The sequence below is a fragment of the Pimephales promelas genome, chromosome 4 (assembly GCF_988280905.1).
Source record: "Pimephales promelas chromosome 4, fPimPro1.hap1.1, whole genome shotgun sequence".
Lineage (NCBI taxonomy): Eukaryota > Metazoa > Chordata > Actinopteri > Cypriniformes > Leuciscidae > Pimephales > Pimephales promelas.
Window position 1 is genome coordinate 10329609 of NC_142772.1, and position 16972 is coordinate 10346580.

A 16972-nucleotide genomic window follows, 5' to 3' on the forward strand; every position below is an offset into this window, starting at 1 on the left:
TATAGCTGCAAGCAGCCATTACCGGGGCCAAGCGCAATAAGCGGCAACATATGCCAAAATGGCAAGGAGTGGCAGACCAACTGCAGCAAGGAGCAATTAAGGGCATTTTGAGAGAACTTTGGGCAAATGGCTAAGAAAATCACATAAACATTAACTTATAAGATGATTTAATGGGTTATCACTTTCGAACAATAGGTGGCGCAGTTACGAAATAGATGTGATGTGATCAGAGTGAGGTGACAATGACACATGCACAGTTTGGTGTCAAAATGTGAAGGCATTGCAGAGATAAAGCCTAAATAGTAATTTTGGCAGCATGCCTAAACTTTGATGCTGTGTTATACGAAAACGGTTTCCTCTATCATCGTGCAATTCATAACTTTTAGTCGGCACGGTCTGGAGATGATACCATTCAATTTTCATGAAAATCGGACAAACGGTCTAGGAGGAGTTCGAAAAAGAAGGTTTTTCAAAGAAATAAAGATGGCGGACAGGAAGTTTTGCTGATTATGCAAAACCTAATATCTATGTTTTCAGCATAACCCAAGGAATCTATTAAGATCAGTTTCATTGCAATAGGCAAATTTATTCAAAAGTTATTAGCGTTCTCAGAAATTAATTATAACTTTTGACCAACAGGTGGCGCTGTCTCAAAATCTTTTGAGTACCTTCTGGGCATGCTGCTTATGGCACACACTGAGTTTCGTAATGTTAGACCAAAGCATTTGTTTAGTATAGCATTTTATTTCACAAAACTCTATTGAAGTCAATGGGAATTTCACGTTTTGTTCTATTATAGCGCCACCAAGAGGCTCAGTCCCACAATTTTTTTTATGTGTCCTCAGAGTGACCCCATACATATGTGTGTCAATTTTGGTGCAAATATCTCAATTCACTTCCGAGTTATAAACATTTATATGAAAAAACACGTAAAAAATGACTGACACATGACTTTGTTTGAATTTTACTACCCCTTACTATCAATATTTTCGCATTTGGGCATTAACGTTTAGTTAACAAGCTATGATTCCGTGTTTCTGGCGGTGGTTTCGTCTCGATCGGAACAGCGGTTTTGAAGATATCGCCAAGTGTTTTTTTCGCGCTAAATCGCTACGCTACACCAACCGTAAGACGAAACCCAGCATGTTTAGTATCGTTGGACTCGGCAACGATTCAGGAACTCAAAAAGATGACTCCCGTGAAAATAAGTGAACCACACCCAAAGTTATAAGCGTTTGAAAAAAGAAATTCACCACTAGGTGGCGCTGTTTCGAAACTTCTCAGGCTCCTTCAGGGCATCGTACTGATGACCCATACCGAGTTTCGTAACAATTCGTTCATGCGTTCAAAAAATACAGCATTTTAGCACATAATTCAAAATGGCCGACCGGCAAAATGGCCGATCTGGGAAAATTGGATATCGGTCGACTCGGCATGACGCCCTGAATCTAACGAGACCAAATTTATGATTTTTGGACAAACCGTTCAGAAGTTACGAGCAAAAATAGCCATTTTTCATATCTCCGGACCACTAGGTGGCGCTGCGCCGAAACGCAGCACGTAGCCTCAGGTCATGCTTGTGATAACATGTACCAAGTTTGGTGTGAAAACGAGTAAGCGTTGAGGAGATACAACCTCACGTCTGTTTTCGCAAGCGCTACGTAAATTTTGTTTACGCGTTTATCGAAAACGGTTATTCGAATCATCTTGAATTCCATAACTTTTTGTCAGCACTGGCTGGAGATGATCCGGTGCAATTTTGGTGAAAATCGGACAAACCGTCTAGGACGAGTTCGCAAAAGTAGGTTTTTTGGAAAATTCAAAATGGCGGCCGTTTTTTTATGACGGAAAATGACGTCATAGGGTGCGATCGAATCGGCATGAGCTCAGGAACAAGAGGAAAAAAGAATTTTGTTGATAGGCCTTACAGTTCAAAAGTTATTAGCATAATAAAAGTGAAACTTTGGACAGTTGGTGGCGCTAGAGGGAATGAGTTAGAGACACCAAAATTGGTGTATTTAAAGTTGGGACTGTCCTCTATCAGAATGTCAAACCAAAACAACTTTCCCGCAAACCGGTCTATGGGCTGCCATAGACGCCCAGTCGGAAGAAGAATAATAATAATAAATATAGCTGCAAGCAGCCATTACCGGGGCCAAGCGCAAGAAGCGGCAACATATGCCAAAATGGCAAGGAGTGGCAGACCAACTGCAGCAAGGAGCATTTAAGGGCATTTTGAGAGAACTTTGGGCAAATGGCTAAGAAAATCACATAAACATTAACTTATAAGATGATTTAATGGATTATCACTTTCGAACAATAGGTGGCGCAGTTACGAAATAGATGTGATGTGGTCAGAGTGAGGTGACAATGACACATACAAATTTTGGTGTCAAAATGTGAAGGCATTGCAGAGATAAAGCCTAAATTGTCATTTTGGCAGCATGCCTCAAATTTGATGCTGTGGTATACGAAAACGGTTTTGTCTATCGTCACGCAATCCATAACTTTTATTCGGCACCGTCTGGAGATGATACGATTCAATTTTCGTGAAAATCGGACAAACGGTCTAGGAGGAGTTCGAAAAAGAAGGTTTTTCAAAGAAATAAAGATGGCGGACAGGAAGTTTGGCTGATTATGCAAAATCTGATATCTATGTTTTCAGCATAACCCAAGGAATCTATTAAGATCAGTTTCATTGCAATAGGCACATTTATTCAAACGTTATTAGCGTTTTCAGAAATTAATTATGACTTTTGACCAACAGGTGGCGCTGTCTCAAAATCTTTTGAGTACCTTCAGGGCATGCTGCTTATGGCACACACTGAGTTTTGTAATATTACACCAATGCATTTGTTTAGTATAGCATTTTATTTCACAAAACTCTATTGAAGTCAATGGGAATTTCACGTTTTCTTCTTTTATAGCGCCACCAAGAGCCTCAGTCCCACAATTTTTTTCCTGTGTCTTCAGAGTGAGCCCATACATATGTGTGTCAATTTTGGTGAAAATATCTCAATTCGCTTCCGAGTTATAAACATTTATATGAAAAAACACGTAAAAAATGACTGACACATGACTTTTTTTGAATTTTACTACCCCTTACTATCAATATTTTCGCATTTGGGCATTAGCGTATAGTTAACGAGCTATGATTCCGTGTTTCTGAAGATGGTTTCGTCTCGATCGGAACAGCAGTTTTGAAGATATCGCCAAGTGTTTTTTTCGCGCTAAATCGCTACGCTACACCAACCGTAAGACGAAACCCAGCATGTTTAGTATCGTTGGACTCGGCAACGATTCAGGAACTCAAAAACATGACTCCCGTGAAAATAAGTGTACCACACCCAAAGCTATAAGCGTTTGAAAAAAAAAATCACCACTAGGTGGCGCTGTTTCGAAACTTCTGAGGCTCCTTTAGGGCATCGTACTGATGACTCATACCGAGTTTCGTAACAATTCGTTCATGCGTTCAAAAAATACAGCATTTTAGCACATAATTCAAAATGGCCGACAGCCAAAATGGCCGATCTGGGAAAATTGGATATCGGTCGACTCGGCATGATGCCCTGAATCTAACGAGATGAAGTTTATGATTTTTGGACAAAGCGTTCAGAAGTTACGAGCAAAAATAGCCATTTTTCATATCTCCGGACCACTAGGTGGTGCTGCGCCGAAACGCTGCATGTAGCCTCAGGTCATGCTTGTGATAACATGTACCAAGTTTGGTCAGAATAGGATTAAGCGTTGCGGAGATACAGCCTCACGTCTGTTTTCGCAAGCGCTACGTAAAATTAGTTTGCGCGTTTATCGAAAACGGTTCTTCGAATCATCTTGAATTCCATAACTTTTTGTCAACACTGCCTGGAGATGATCCGGTGCGATTTTGGTGAAAATCGGACAAACCGTCTAGGACGAGTTCGCAAAAGTAGGTTTTTTGGAAAATTCAAAATGGCGGCCATTTTTTATGACGGAAAATGACGTCATAGGGTGCGATCGAATCGGCATGAGCTCAGGAACAAGAGGAAAAAAGAATTTTGTTGATAGGCCTTACGGTTCAAAAGTTATTAGCATAATAAAAGTGCAACTTTGGACAGTTGGTGGCGCTAGAGGGAATGAGTTAGAGACACCAAAATTGGTGTATTTAAAGTTGGGACTGTCCTCTATCAGAATGTCAAACCAAAACAACTTTCCCGCAAACCGGTCTATGGGCTGCCATAGACGCCCAGTCGGAAGAAGAATAATAATAACAAGCAGCCATTACCGGGGCCAAGCGCAAAAAGCGGCAACATATGCCAAAATGGCAAGGAGTGGCAGACCAACTGCAGCAAGGAGCAATTAAGGGCATTTTGAGAGAACTTTGGGCAAATGGCTAAGAAAATCACATAAACATTAACTTATAAGACGATTTAATGGGTTATCACTTTCTAACAATAGGTGGCGCAGTTACGAAATAGATGTGATGTGGTCAGAGTGAGGTGACAATGACACATGCAAAGTTTGGTGTCAAAATGTGAAGGCATTGCAGAGATAAAGCCTAAATAGTAATTTTGGCAGCATGCCTAAATTTTGATGCTGTGGTATACGAAAACGGTTTTGTCTATCATCGTGCAATTCATAACTTTTATTCGGCACGGTCTGGAGATGATACGATTCAATTTTCGTGAAAATCGGACAAACGGTCTAGGAGGAGTTCGAAAAAGAAGGTTTTTCAAAGAAATAAAGATGGCGAACAGGACATTTGTCTGATTATGGAAAACCTGATATCTATGTTTTCGGCATAACCGAAGGAATCTATTAAGATCAGTTTCATTGCAATAGGCAAATTTATTCAAAAGTTATTAGCGTTCTCAGAAATTAATTATAACTTTTGACCAACAGGTGGCGCTGTCTCAAAATCTTTTGAGTACCTTCAGGGCATGCTGCTTATGGCACACACTGAGTTTTGTAATATTACACCAATGCATTAGTTTAGTATAGCATTTTATTTCACAAAACTCTATTGAAGTCAATGGGAATTTCACGTTTTGTTCTATTATAGCGCCACCAAGAGGCTCAGTCCCACAATTTTTTTTATGTGTCCTCAGAGTGACCCCATACATATGTGTGTCAATTTTGGTGCAAATATCTCAATTCACTTCCGAGTTATAAACATTTATATGAAAAAACACGTAAAAAATGACTGACACATGACTTTGTTTGAATTTTACTACCCCTTACTATCAATATTTTCGCATTTGGGCATTAGCGTATAGTTAACAAGCTATGATTCCGTGTTTCTGGCGGTGGTTTCGTCTCGATCGGAACAGCGGTTTTAAAGATATCGCCAAGTGTTTTTTCCGCGCTAAATCGCTACGCTACACAAACCGTAAGACGAAACCCAGCATGTTTAGTATCGTTGGACTCGGCAACGATTCAGGAACTCAAAAAGATGACTCCCGTGAAAATAAGTGTACCACACCCAAAGTTATAAGCGTTTGAAAAAAGAAATTCACCACTAGGTGGCGCTGTTTCGAAACTTCTCAGGCTCCTTCAGGGCATCGTACTGATGACCCATACCGAGTTTCGTAACAATTCGTTTATGCGTTCAAAAAATACAGCATTTTAGCACATAATTCAAAATGGCCGACAGCCAAAATGGCCGATCTGGGAAAATTGCATATCAGTCGACTCGGCATGACGCCCTGAATCTAACGAGGTGAAGTTTATGATTTTTGGACAAACCGTTCAGAAGTTACGAGCAAAAATAGCCATTTTTCATATCTCCGGACCACTAGGTGGCGCTGCGCCGAAACGCTGCACGTAGCCTCAGGTCATGCTTGTGATGACACGTACCAAGTTTGGTCTGAATAGGATGAAGCGTTGCGGAGATACAGCCTCACGTCTGTTTTTGCAAGCGCTACGTAAAATTAGTTTGCGCGTTTATCGAAAACGGTTCTTCGAATCATCTTGAATTCCATAACTTTTTGTCAGCACTGCCTGGAGATGATCCGGTGCGATTTTGGTGAAAATCGGACAAACCGTCTAGGACGAGTTCGCAAAAGTAGGTTTTTTGGAAAATTCAAAATGGCGGCCGTTTTTTTATGACGGAAAATGACGTCATAGGGTGCGATCGAATCGGCATGAGCTCAGGAACAAGAAGAAAAAAGAATTTTGTTGATAGGCCTTACGGTTCAAAAGTTATTAGCATAATAAAAGTGAAACTTTGGACAGTTGGTGGCGCTAGAGGGAATGAGTTAGAGACACCAAAATTGGTGTATTTAAAGTTGGGACTGTCCTCTATCAGAATGTCAAACCAAAACAACTTTCCCGCAAACCGGTCTATGGGCTGCCATAGACGCCCAGTCGGAAGAAGAATAATAATAATAATAATAAGAACCGGCACAGATACAATAGGTGCCTCCGCACCTTCGGTGCTTGGCCCCTAAATATAGCTGCAAGCAGCCATTACCGGGGCCAAGCGCAAGAAGCGGCAACATATGCCAAAATGGCAAGGAGTGGCAGACCAACTGCAGCAAGGAGCAATTAAGGGCATTTTGAGAGAACTTTGGGCAAATGGCTAAGAAAATCACATAAACATTAACTTATAAGATGATTTAATGGATTATCACTTTCGAACAATAGGTGGCGCAGTTACGAAATAGATGTGATGTGGTCAGAGTGAGGTGACAATGACACATACAAAGTTTGGTGTCAAAATGTGAAGGCATTGCAGAGATAAAGCCTAAATAGTAATTTTGGCAGCATGCCTAAACTTTGATGCTGTGGTATACGAAAACAGTTTTGTCTATCATCGTGCAATTCATAACTTTTAGTCGGCACGGTCTGGAGATGATACGATTCAATTTTCGTGAAAATCGGACAAACGGTCTAGGAGGAGTTCGAAAAAGAAGGTTTTTCAAAGAAATAAAGATGGCGAACAGGAAGTTTGTCTGATTATGGAAAACCTGATATCTATGTTTTCAGCATAACCCAACGAATCTATTAAGATCAGTTTCATTGCAATAAGCAAATTTATTCAAAAGTAATTAGCGTTCTCAGAAATTAATTATAACTTTTGACCAACAGGTGGCGCTGTCTCAAAATCTTTTGAGTACCTTCAGGGCATGCTGCTTATGGCACACACTGAGTTTTGTAATATTACACTAATGAATTTGTTTAGTATAGCATTTTATTTCACAAAACTCTATTGAAGTCAATGGGAATTTCACGTTTTGTTCTATTATAGCGCCACCAAGAGGCTCAGTCCCACAATTTTTTTTATGTGTCCTCAGAGTGACCCCATACATATGTGTGTCAATTTTGGTGCAAATATCTCAATTCACTTCCGAGTTATAAACATTTATATGAAAAAACACGTAAAAAATGACTGACACATGACTTTGTTTGAATTTTACTACCCCTTACTATCAATATTTTCACATTTGGGCATTAGTGTATAGTTAACAAGCTATGATTCCGTGTTTTTGGCGGTGGTTTCGTCTCGATCGGAACAGCGGTTTTGAAGATATCGCCAAGTGTTTTTTTCGCGCTAAATCGCTACGCTACACCAACCGTAACACGAAACCCAGTATGTTTAGTATCGTTGGACTCGGCAACGATTCAGGAACTCAAAAAATGACTCCCGTGAAAATAAGTGTACCACACCCAAAGTTATAAGCGTTTGAAAAAAAAAATTCACCACTAGGTGGCGCTGTTTCGAAACTTCTCAGGCTTCTTCAGGGCATCGTACTGATGACCCATACCGAGTTTCGTAACAATTCGTTCATGCGTTCAAAAAATACAGCATTTTAGCACATAATTCAAAATGGCCGACAGCCAAAATGGCCGATCTGGGAAAATTGGATATCAGTCGACTCGGCATGATGCCCTGAATCTAACGAGATGAAGTTTATGATTTTTGGACAAACCGTTCAGAAGTTACGAGCAAAAATAGCCATTTTTCATATCTCCGGACCACTAGGTGGCGCTGCGCCGAAACGCTGCATGTAGCCTCAGGTCATGCTTGTGATGACATCTACCAAGTTTGGTCTGAATAGGATGAAGCGTTGCGGAGATACAACCTCACGTCTGTTTTTGCAAGCGCTACGTAAAATTAGTTTGCGCGCTTATCGAAAACGGTTATTCGAATCATCTTGAATTCCATAACTTTTTGTCAGCACTGCCTGGAGATGATCCGGTGCGATTTTGGTGAAAATCGGACAAACCGTCTAGGACGAGTTCGCAAAAGTAGGTTTTTTAGAAAATTCAAAATGGCGGCCATTTTTTTATGACGGAAAATGACGTCATAGGATGCGATCGAATCGCCATGAGCTCAGGAATAAGAGGAAAAAAGAATTTTGTTGATAGGCCTTACGGTTCAAAAGTTATTAGGATTAATAAAAGTGAAACTTTGGACAGTTGGTGGCGCTAGAGGGAATGAGTTAGAGACACCAAAATTGGTGTATTTAAAGTTGGGACTGTCCTCTATCAGAATGTCAAACCAAAACAACTTTCCCGCAAACCGGTCTATGGGCTGCCATAGACGCCCAGTCGGAAGAAGAATAATAATAATAATAATAAGAACCGGCACAGATACAATAGGTGCCTCCGCACCTTCGGTGCTTGGCCCCTAATAATAATAATAAGAACCGGCACAGATACAATAGGTGCCTCCGCACCTTCGGTGCTTGGCCCCTAATAATAATAATAATAAGAACCGGCACAGATACAATAGGTGCCTCCGCACCTTCGGTGCTTGGCCCCTAATAATAATAATAATAAGAACCGGCACAGATACAATAGGTGCCTCCGCACCTTCGGTGCTTGGCCCCTAATAATAATAAGAACCGGCACAGATACAATAGGTGCCTCCGCACCTTCGGTGCTTGGCCCCTAATAACGGTTGACTAGGTAACAATGTGTAATTAGACCAAAGGTTCATTTTGCGCCGGAGTTGTCCTTTAAAGTTCCACTGTAGTCAATAATGTTATCCTTTAAAACTCCCCAAAATGATGCATTTAAGCATTTTTTCCTATGATAAAAAAAATTACTCATTCCTTAAAATAGCTTGAATGTAACTCTACACCTTGCCTCATTTAGTATACGCGGTCTAATGAATATCCAAATTAGCCCCGTCTCCACTCACTCACACCAGCTCAGAGATCAGCTCAGCTCAGATGATTGGTTTGTTTCAAGGTAGTTTGTGACGTCAGAAAAAACAGCGATTTCAAACCGTCTTTGGTTCACTGCAGTTTTAAGGACAAAACACTACAATGGTATTGGCTTATGGATTTGCACATGGTTTTTCTTAAAGCAGATTAAAAACACCACATAGACATATAACATTAAAAACTTGATTTTTACCACAGAGATTTAACAGTTAAGGCAGTGATGGCATAGAAGAAGTTTGGGTTCAACAAAGAACCTTACTGGACAGCTGATATTGTGAAGAACATTTAATGAACATTTACCATTAAATACCCTTTTGTGCAATGAAAAGTTTTTTTCAAATCCACATTTGAAACCTCAAAGTGTTACTGAAAGTGTAACTTGTCTTTCTTGGCTCCATAGGTGAAGAAACTGATTGTCCAGGATCCAAAGAAACGGCTGACGACGCAACAGGCGCTGCAGCACCCCTGGGTGACTGGAAAGGCGGTTAACTTCACCCATATGGACACTGCTCAGAAGAAACTCCTGGAGTTCAATGCTCGAAGAAAACTCAAGGTTTGAAGCTTTTGGCTTAATGACGCATTTTTATAAGGGTTTTAACCCGGTAAAGCCTAATGTATCATATTTGATATGCTAAATTCTATGGCTTCTAAATGATCAAAATGATAAACAATTTGCCCAAAAACCTGTTATACACAATCTAATACATGCCTTCTGGCATCTTTTGATTTATATTTGATTGGTATATTTTCTGCAAGTAAAAGTCATTTGCTTAGCATTAACACACCCATGCTAAAAATTATCTTTTGGAAATTGATCTTAATGCCCTAATTAAAAATTTTGGAAAAATCCAACCTTTAAGGACGCCAATTTTCTTTGTGAATGAATGCATAAGTCAGGACACCCCTATGTTAAATTCCTATATTCCAATTTTTATTTTTAAAGGCCAGTTATTTCATGGATCCAGGATACCATGCCTCCTGATAAAGTTCCCTTGGCCTTTGAAAGTAAAATAGCCCCACATCATCACAGATTGGCATGGTTTTATTTCAGTTAGCCTAATAGCTCGTCTGATTTGCATTGACATATGATCTTATGGAAAGTACCCCATGCCAATCTCTAGTTATGTGATGATGTGGGGCAATTTTTAATCCAAAGGCCAAGGGAACTTTATCAGGATGCATAGTATCCTGGATTCATGAAATAACTGGCATCTGTGAAAACCAAGCGTGCCACACAAGCCCTTAAAAGTGATGCCAAAACGTCTTGATCGCCCTCCAGTGACCGGTCCTAGTATAGGTTATAAACCCCGCCTGAGCCTCCCCATGTTATTCAACGTGATGTGAATTAACTAAACAATTAAATTACACTTTACATATCCTTTATCCAAAAAGATAGTTTCTGTCATTTATTGTTGTTTCTATCACGTTTATATAATTAGTTTGTTTTTAAAATAAGTTTGTTTTAGTTAGTTATGTGCAGTGGCGGAATGTAACGAAGTACAAATACTTTGTTACTTTACTTAAGTACATTTTTCACGTATCTTTACTTTACTTAAGTAGAATAAATAGTGCATACTTTTTACTTTTACTTTGTTACATTTTGCAGCAATTATTATACTTTCTACTCCACTACATTTCTACAACTTCTGTTACTTTTTCATTACATTTTCTGATCAGTTTTCCCCTGCCAAAACGTAATCTGACCATCCGTTCGTTGCACGTTTGTCTCACCAGTGACGTTTGGTTGCCATTGCCATAGATATATCAACTCGGTCACACTAAATGCGTCTCGCACGCAGTGTGTTTATCGTGCAATTTATACGCGATTTTTTTTTTTTTATGTGCATAGGAAACGCACCGTGTGTAATATACGGTTGGTTAGGATTATGGCAAGCCAAGAGGTTCAGAATTACACCATAAATTAATCACGTTTACTGCCAAACATAGTTATTAATATATAGTAAGCATAAGCATGATGTGCATATTGCCTAATTGCAAGTTTGTTTCAGAAATGGTGACAACAATTTCAACAACAATCAAAAACGAGTATTAGGTGGAACAAGTTAGAATTAAATGTTTTATTAATCATTAGAAAAAATAGACATTAAGAGAATAAATTGTTATGCAAGTACTTTTACTTTTAATACTTAAAGTACATTTAAAATCAGGTACTTTTTACCTAATATGGTTGTCATTGTGTTACTTCTACTTTTACTAAAGTTAATATTTATCTGTTTATTTGTAGTTTTACTTAAGTACTGAGATTCAGTACTTCCTCCACCACTGGTTATGTGATGCTATAAAAAACGGTCCTGTGACATCATGATTGACAGCTGTGATTGACAGGTCACTGAAGCACCAACAGACTTTTTTTTCACAATGTTGACTATGTGGTTAGTAGTTGTATTTACCTTATTTTAACGAGGTACTGCAATCAGCAGACATCATTGGAGAAGAACGGAGCAGACAGAGGTCACTTAATAAAAGTGTCGGGCGTTTGCTTGCGTTTGATTCAGCGAGAATGAGGGCGCGGCCTTGATTTCGCAGCTTTACTTCCTGCTCACGACTGTGCATGTCTGGTCCCGAAAAGCAAGTGCGCAGACTCAAGTTCTAAGATGTCAGCGCCATATCAGAGCCCGTCTAACGGAGAGCCTTGGCACTTCCTATTAGCCCCATTGTGTATCATCCTGGTTGCAGTTCCATTAGAATTCCACTGGAGGTGATCGCGGGTGAGTGCAGAATGAATGGGAGTCTATGGGGCTAAACGGCTAAATGTGTCTCTTTCACCTGCTTGTCGTTAAATGAACATAGATTTTATTGTTGATTCCGCAAGTTCAATATAGATTATAGGACAAAAGTCGAATGAACGAGTACTTATGTCCTTTTGATTTCTTACAGGTTAGGCCGTTGTTGGCCGGAACACGCTAGCATTCTGCTATTGTGTGACGTCATCACAGTTTTGAACGGATTTTTAGAACAGATAAGTAAACTTAAAAATGCAATTTTCAGCTGAGTGTATTATCTCAGCCCTCCCCTTTGAATGCAACTTTCAAATTACTTGACAAAAAATTACATCCTGAGAAAAGTGGATTTATGGGGGTGAAACCCCATTGACTCCCATTCATTCTGCACTCGACCGCAAGTGCCCCCGCATGGACAGAGACGTGTTACTGCAGCCAGTCCAGAAACCGGAAGTAACCAGCCACTGCCAATTCTCTTCAATTAGACATTCTCTGGCCATATTGCGACATTGGCGGCTTCAGTTCTCTCTGATGGAAAAGAGCGAAGGGGCTTCGTCCATTTTTTTTTTTTTACAGTCTATGGTGAATACACATCATGTGTATTCACTTATGCTATAATTATGTCCACCTTCCATCCGTGCTGAGACATTTTTTTTGTCCTGCGAAAACTGAGTTTTTTTGAAAGCGCTTTACCAAGTGGATAAATTTGAAAACAGTGTTTTCGTGTTGTAGTGTGGACTGTGAAAACGGAGGTATTAGAAAACGATGAATCATGTTTAATCATATGATGCATATTGAACCAATAGATATCTATGTTTATACCGGTAATGCGCCTGTTATGTGCTATTCACTTTCACAATGTTGCGATAAGTTACTTTGTTATGTTACTTTCATATTGCTGTCCTGCAAAGATGATATAAAATTTACTCGCAAACCTGAGAGCAGTTGCGTTTTTTTGACATACTGTATAATGGTGAGAGTGCGACCTGGATGCATCTGTGAATGGCGAGATATTTTGCTAAATAAAATGTTCCTGTCAGAAGATTGAGAACTTTATTTTGTGTGTTCAGTCTGTATCATCTCAGTGAGCTTTTGTGAGAGGTTACGCATCCACAGTAATGTGAATTTTGTGTTTTCTGGCGTTTTAGTGTGGATGAGAAACTTTTGGTAAATGCTAGTGTGGAAGGAGAGCGTTTCGAAACGAAAATGCCGTTTTTAAATGTATCTGGATTAATGTAGACGTAGCCTAAGAGGGATGACAGGCCATGGTGGAGCCGAGGGAGCGTAGAGCCAAGGTGGAGCTGATGGGTTGACGGGGCAAGGTGGAATCCAGGGCTCGGAGGCTTGAGGTCAGCGAAGGAGAAGCCGAAGGGAGCCAGCGGAGACAGGGACTAAATACTAACGCAGACCAATGAAAGGAAACGAGAAGCAGGTGTTGCGAATTAATCAAACAATGAATCGCCATTAAAACTAATGCATACTGTACGTTACAGAACAGGAAATTAAACTAACCAAGAATACAACTAAACAAAACTCAGACAACACATGGCTACGGAAGCATAATCAGATGTCAGATCAGATTCCTGAAACATTTTTTTTTTTTTAAATTTCCGATCTCTATTGCAGTACTCTGGTCAAACTGGATATGACTTCAATAAATTCAAACTGTGGTAATGTTTTTGTATTAAGACAACAAAGAACAACTTTGTATTGTAGTACAGAGATTGCCTATACGTGCATTTATTCAGGAACCATAATCGCAAGTAAAAAATTCAAGATTCATATTTTCTCACAGATTTATTTTTAAGTTTTGGGTAACTTTTCCTTTAATAATCATAACTAATTATTAAAGGCCCACTGAAGTGCCTTGGAACATGCAGCTTTGTATGATGCTTTGACGTAATTTCCACTGAAACAGGAAGCTAAGGCGGGACATATTGAACGGCTCCTCCCCCTTTTGAAATAGCCAATAGCATTTAGTTTACCTTACAGACTGCAATTGGTACTTGACAGCACAATCGAAGCGAATCCGGAACGCTCATGATAAATTGTATTCAATAGTAGAGAGGTGTGAATAAATTCTAGCCATTTCAATCTTAACCAACGTACAGTTGGAAAACGGAATAAAACTCATCTCCAACCCATATTGCTCCGTGACATGCCAAAGGTCACATTGGCCAGGTATAGAGAGCCGAAGTGATGATGTCACTTTGTAGGACAACTCGGAAGTTAGCGGCGCATGGGTTCCCTCGATTGAAAAGCTATGCATTTTCATCATAGACTTTTGGAAAATCGCAAAAAATAAGATCCGTGTTCAACAAAGAGTTGTGACCCTTACACGTTTTGTTTATCAAGATAATCTTTACAAGTTAATCCAGAATTTATACATTTTGAAGCCTATATAAAGTTTTTAATAAACTCAAGCAGACACAATAAAGTTTACAATAAATTGTGTTGGTAACACTTTACAATAAGGTTCGTTAGTTAATATTAGTTAACTACATTAGTTAATATCAGTGTTGTGCAAGTTACTTCCAAACTGTAATACATTAGGTATTACTTGTTACTTTTATTTAAAAGTAATTCATTACCTTACAATATTACTGTCTCAGAATTGTAATGCGTTACATTACTCATGTATTACTTTTGAGTTACTTTCACCAAAATAACTAAGTAGAACTTAACTTTGGGGCTGTAACGATATGCAATATGAAACCGAAATCGCCATTCGCCACACGACTCAGATCCACGAACCTACAGAATCGCGACACACCTCTTCCAACTCCAGCGTTATTCTCCTTACCGTCCAGATCCAATGCTGCCTTATCTTTAAATTAGGCTATTAGTATTATTTGAGGTTAACATTTGAAGTTAACCACAAAACTAGTTGAGGATAAATTATTGAAAATTGGGGAAGTCCAGCATTATGGACATGAAATTTGCAGTCAAAACTTGAAATAAAAAATCTCAGAAAATACATGTATTGAAACGTATTAGACAAATATCAGTCTATGTTTTATTTTTAATATTAGGGAAAAGACACACATTCATGCGTGACAAAAAAATAGGAGGCAAATATATATTTTGTAACTCTGTTAATTACACTGCGCAAATCGGATGAGGAAAGGTTGGCTCTCCAGTCTCCATAGAACTTAAAATATTCATTTTATTTTAGTTTTCGTGTTCGCATTTATGAGTAAAAAACAATGTTACAGACGCGACCGCTCTGAACTGGCACTAAAAGACTGCTTTAAAACTTTCTCACAGTCTGTTGCCTTTAAGAAGTAAAAGCAGACAACACACTGTAATACAACTGTAATACAAGCCTCACTGAACATGTAACGAGTAAAATATTACTGAAAATTGATTAGTAATGCCTTACACTACTGCATTACAGCAAAAAGTAATATGTTACAGTAATGTATTACTTTTGTAATGCGTTACTCCCAACACTGGTTAATATGAACTAATAATGAATAGCACATATACAGCATTTGTTAATCTTTGTTAATGTTATTTTCAACATTTACTAATACTTGATTAAAATCTTGCTAACATTAGTTAATGCACCGTGAACTAACATGAACAAATGATGAATAGCTGTATTTTCATGAACTAACATTAACAAAGATGAACAAATGCAGTAACAAATGTATTGCTCATGGTTAGTGCATGTTAGTAAATACATTAACTAATGTTAACTAATGAACCTTATTGTAAAGTGTTACCAGTGTGTTTTATGTCATAGATCAAAACGTGAAAATATTTAGAGACTTTGTTAACCACAGACCTTATTTCAGGCGATTTAGCAAAAACCCATTCAGAAATCCCATAGACTTTATAGCGAGGGAACCGCGTTTTGGCCTACAAAGTGACGTCATAACTTTGGCACTCTATTTATAGCATGGGGGCGGGACGCTTTAGATTCTAGAGAGTATGTGATTGGACAGAAGATGTGATGAGAACCCAACGTCCGCGGTGATGTCATAAAAATCCGTGATCCACTTTAGCGGAAGTGAAAGACTATAAGTTTTGAATCTCCTAAATGCGAATTTTCTCATCGTTATAGAACACACCAGCTTATTCATAAGGCTAACATATTCATAGTAAAGGGGTCCTTTATTAGTCATGATTATAATTTTCTGAGCAAAATATTTGTAATATATCAGTTTAAACATTACCTTGCAGCATAATGTGCTTAAATATAAAAGTAATCAAATTCTAAACACAATGCACACCTCTATGTTTCCACAGGCTGCGGTCAAAGCGGTGGTAGCTTCATCTCGACTGGGCAGCGCAGGAAGCCACGGCAACCCAGACGGCAACAAAACCAACAGCAGCCCCTCCTCTGTCAAAGAGAAGACAGCAGAGGATCAGCCAGACACTGAACAGCCTCAGATTCAGAACCAAGACTCTTAAATCTCCTCAGAGCCTCAATGGAACTCAAACTTCTTCCCTTCATGAAAGGAACATGTTGCTTTTTGCAGTGGGCCTCTTAAAGGACAGAAACAACTGGCTTTAGTTTGGTTCTTCTGCATGCGGACTGTTTGTCTATAGAAACGTCCCACATTGTGACTCAGCCAGTTGCCATATCACGCCAACATTTGATAAGTCCGTAAATTCGGATTTTGTACAGTGAATGAGCATCATTGGATGGTAATGGGAAGAACCAAATCTACTTTATATCAGTAAATATTTGTCATCGTGCTTTTGCTGAGATAATTGCCAAATTATCATAGTACTTTCAAGGGCATATGTTGCTTTTTAGTTGTATTGATCACATTTGTGCTGCATTAAATTGAAATCATTTTATTTGTTGAGGTTGTTTTTTACATAATCTTGGTCAGTGGTAGAAAGATGCAGATATTGAACTGAACCTTTACATACTGTAAGCTTCAACTGAATGCCTTATAACATGTTTTTATATGTCCTAAGTTATTTAATATTTTAGAAATACTACTAAACGGTTTATTTTAAACGTGTAAAACAAGTATATTGTGCTTTGTTTAAATAGAGAGATGGTGATTTTTTTTTTTCTTTACTTGCATATATCCTGTCTCAACAGATTTAGACACAAAC

At 38.9% G+C, this 16972-nt stretch overlaps 1 protein-coding gene across 1 annotated transcript in view; it reads left to right on the forward strand.

The window, feature by feature from the left end:
* Positions 1-16705, forward strand: part of camk4 (calcium/calmodulin dependent protein kinase IV) — a 97441-nt gene extending 80736 nt beyond the window's left edge. The window contains exons 11-12 of the mRNA XM_039662379.2: positions 9553-9705; positions 16148-16705. Coding sequence (XP_039518313.1) covers positions 9553-9705; positions 16148-16312 — 318 coding nt within the window. The 3' untranslated portion in view covers positions 16313-16705. The remainder of the gene's footprint in view (positions 1-9552; positions 9706-16147) is intronic.
* Positions 16706-16972: the final 267 nt, after the last annotated feature.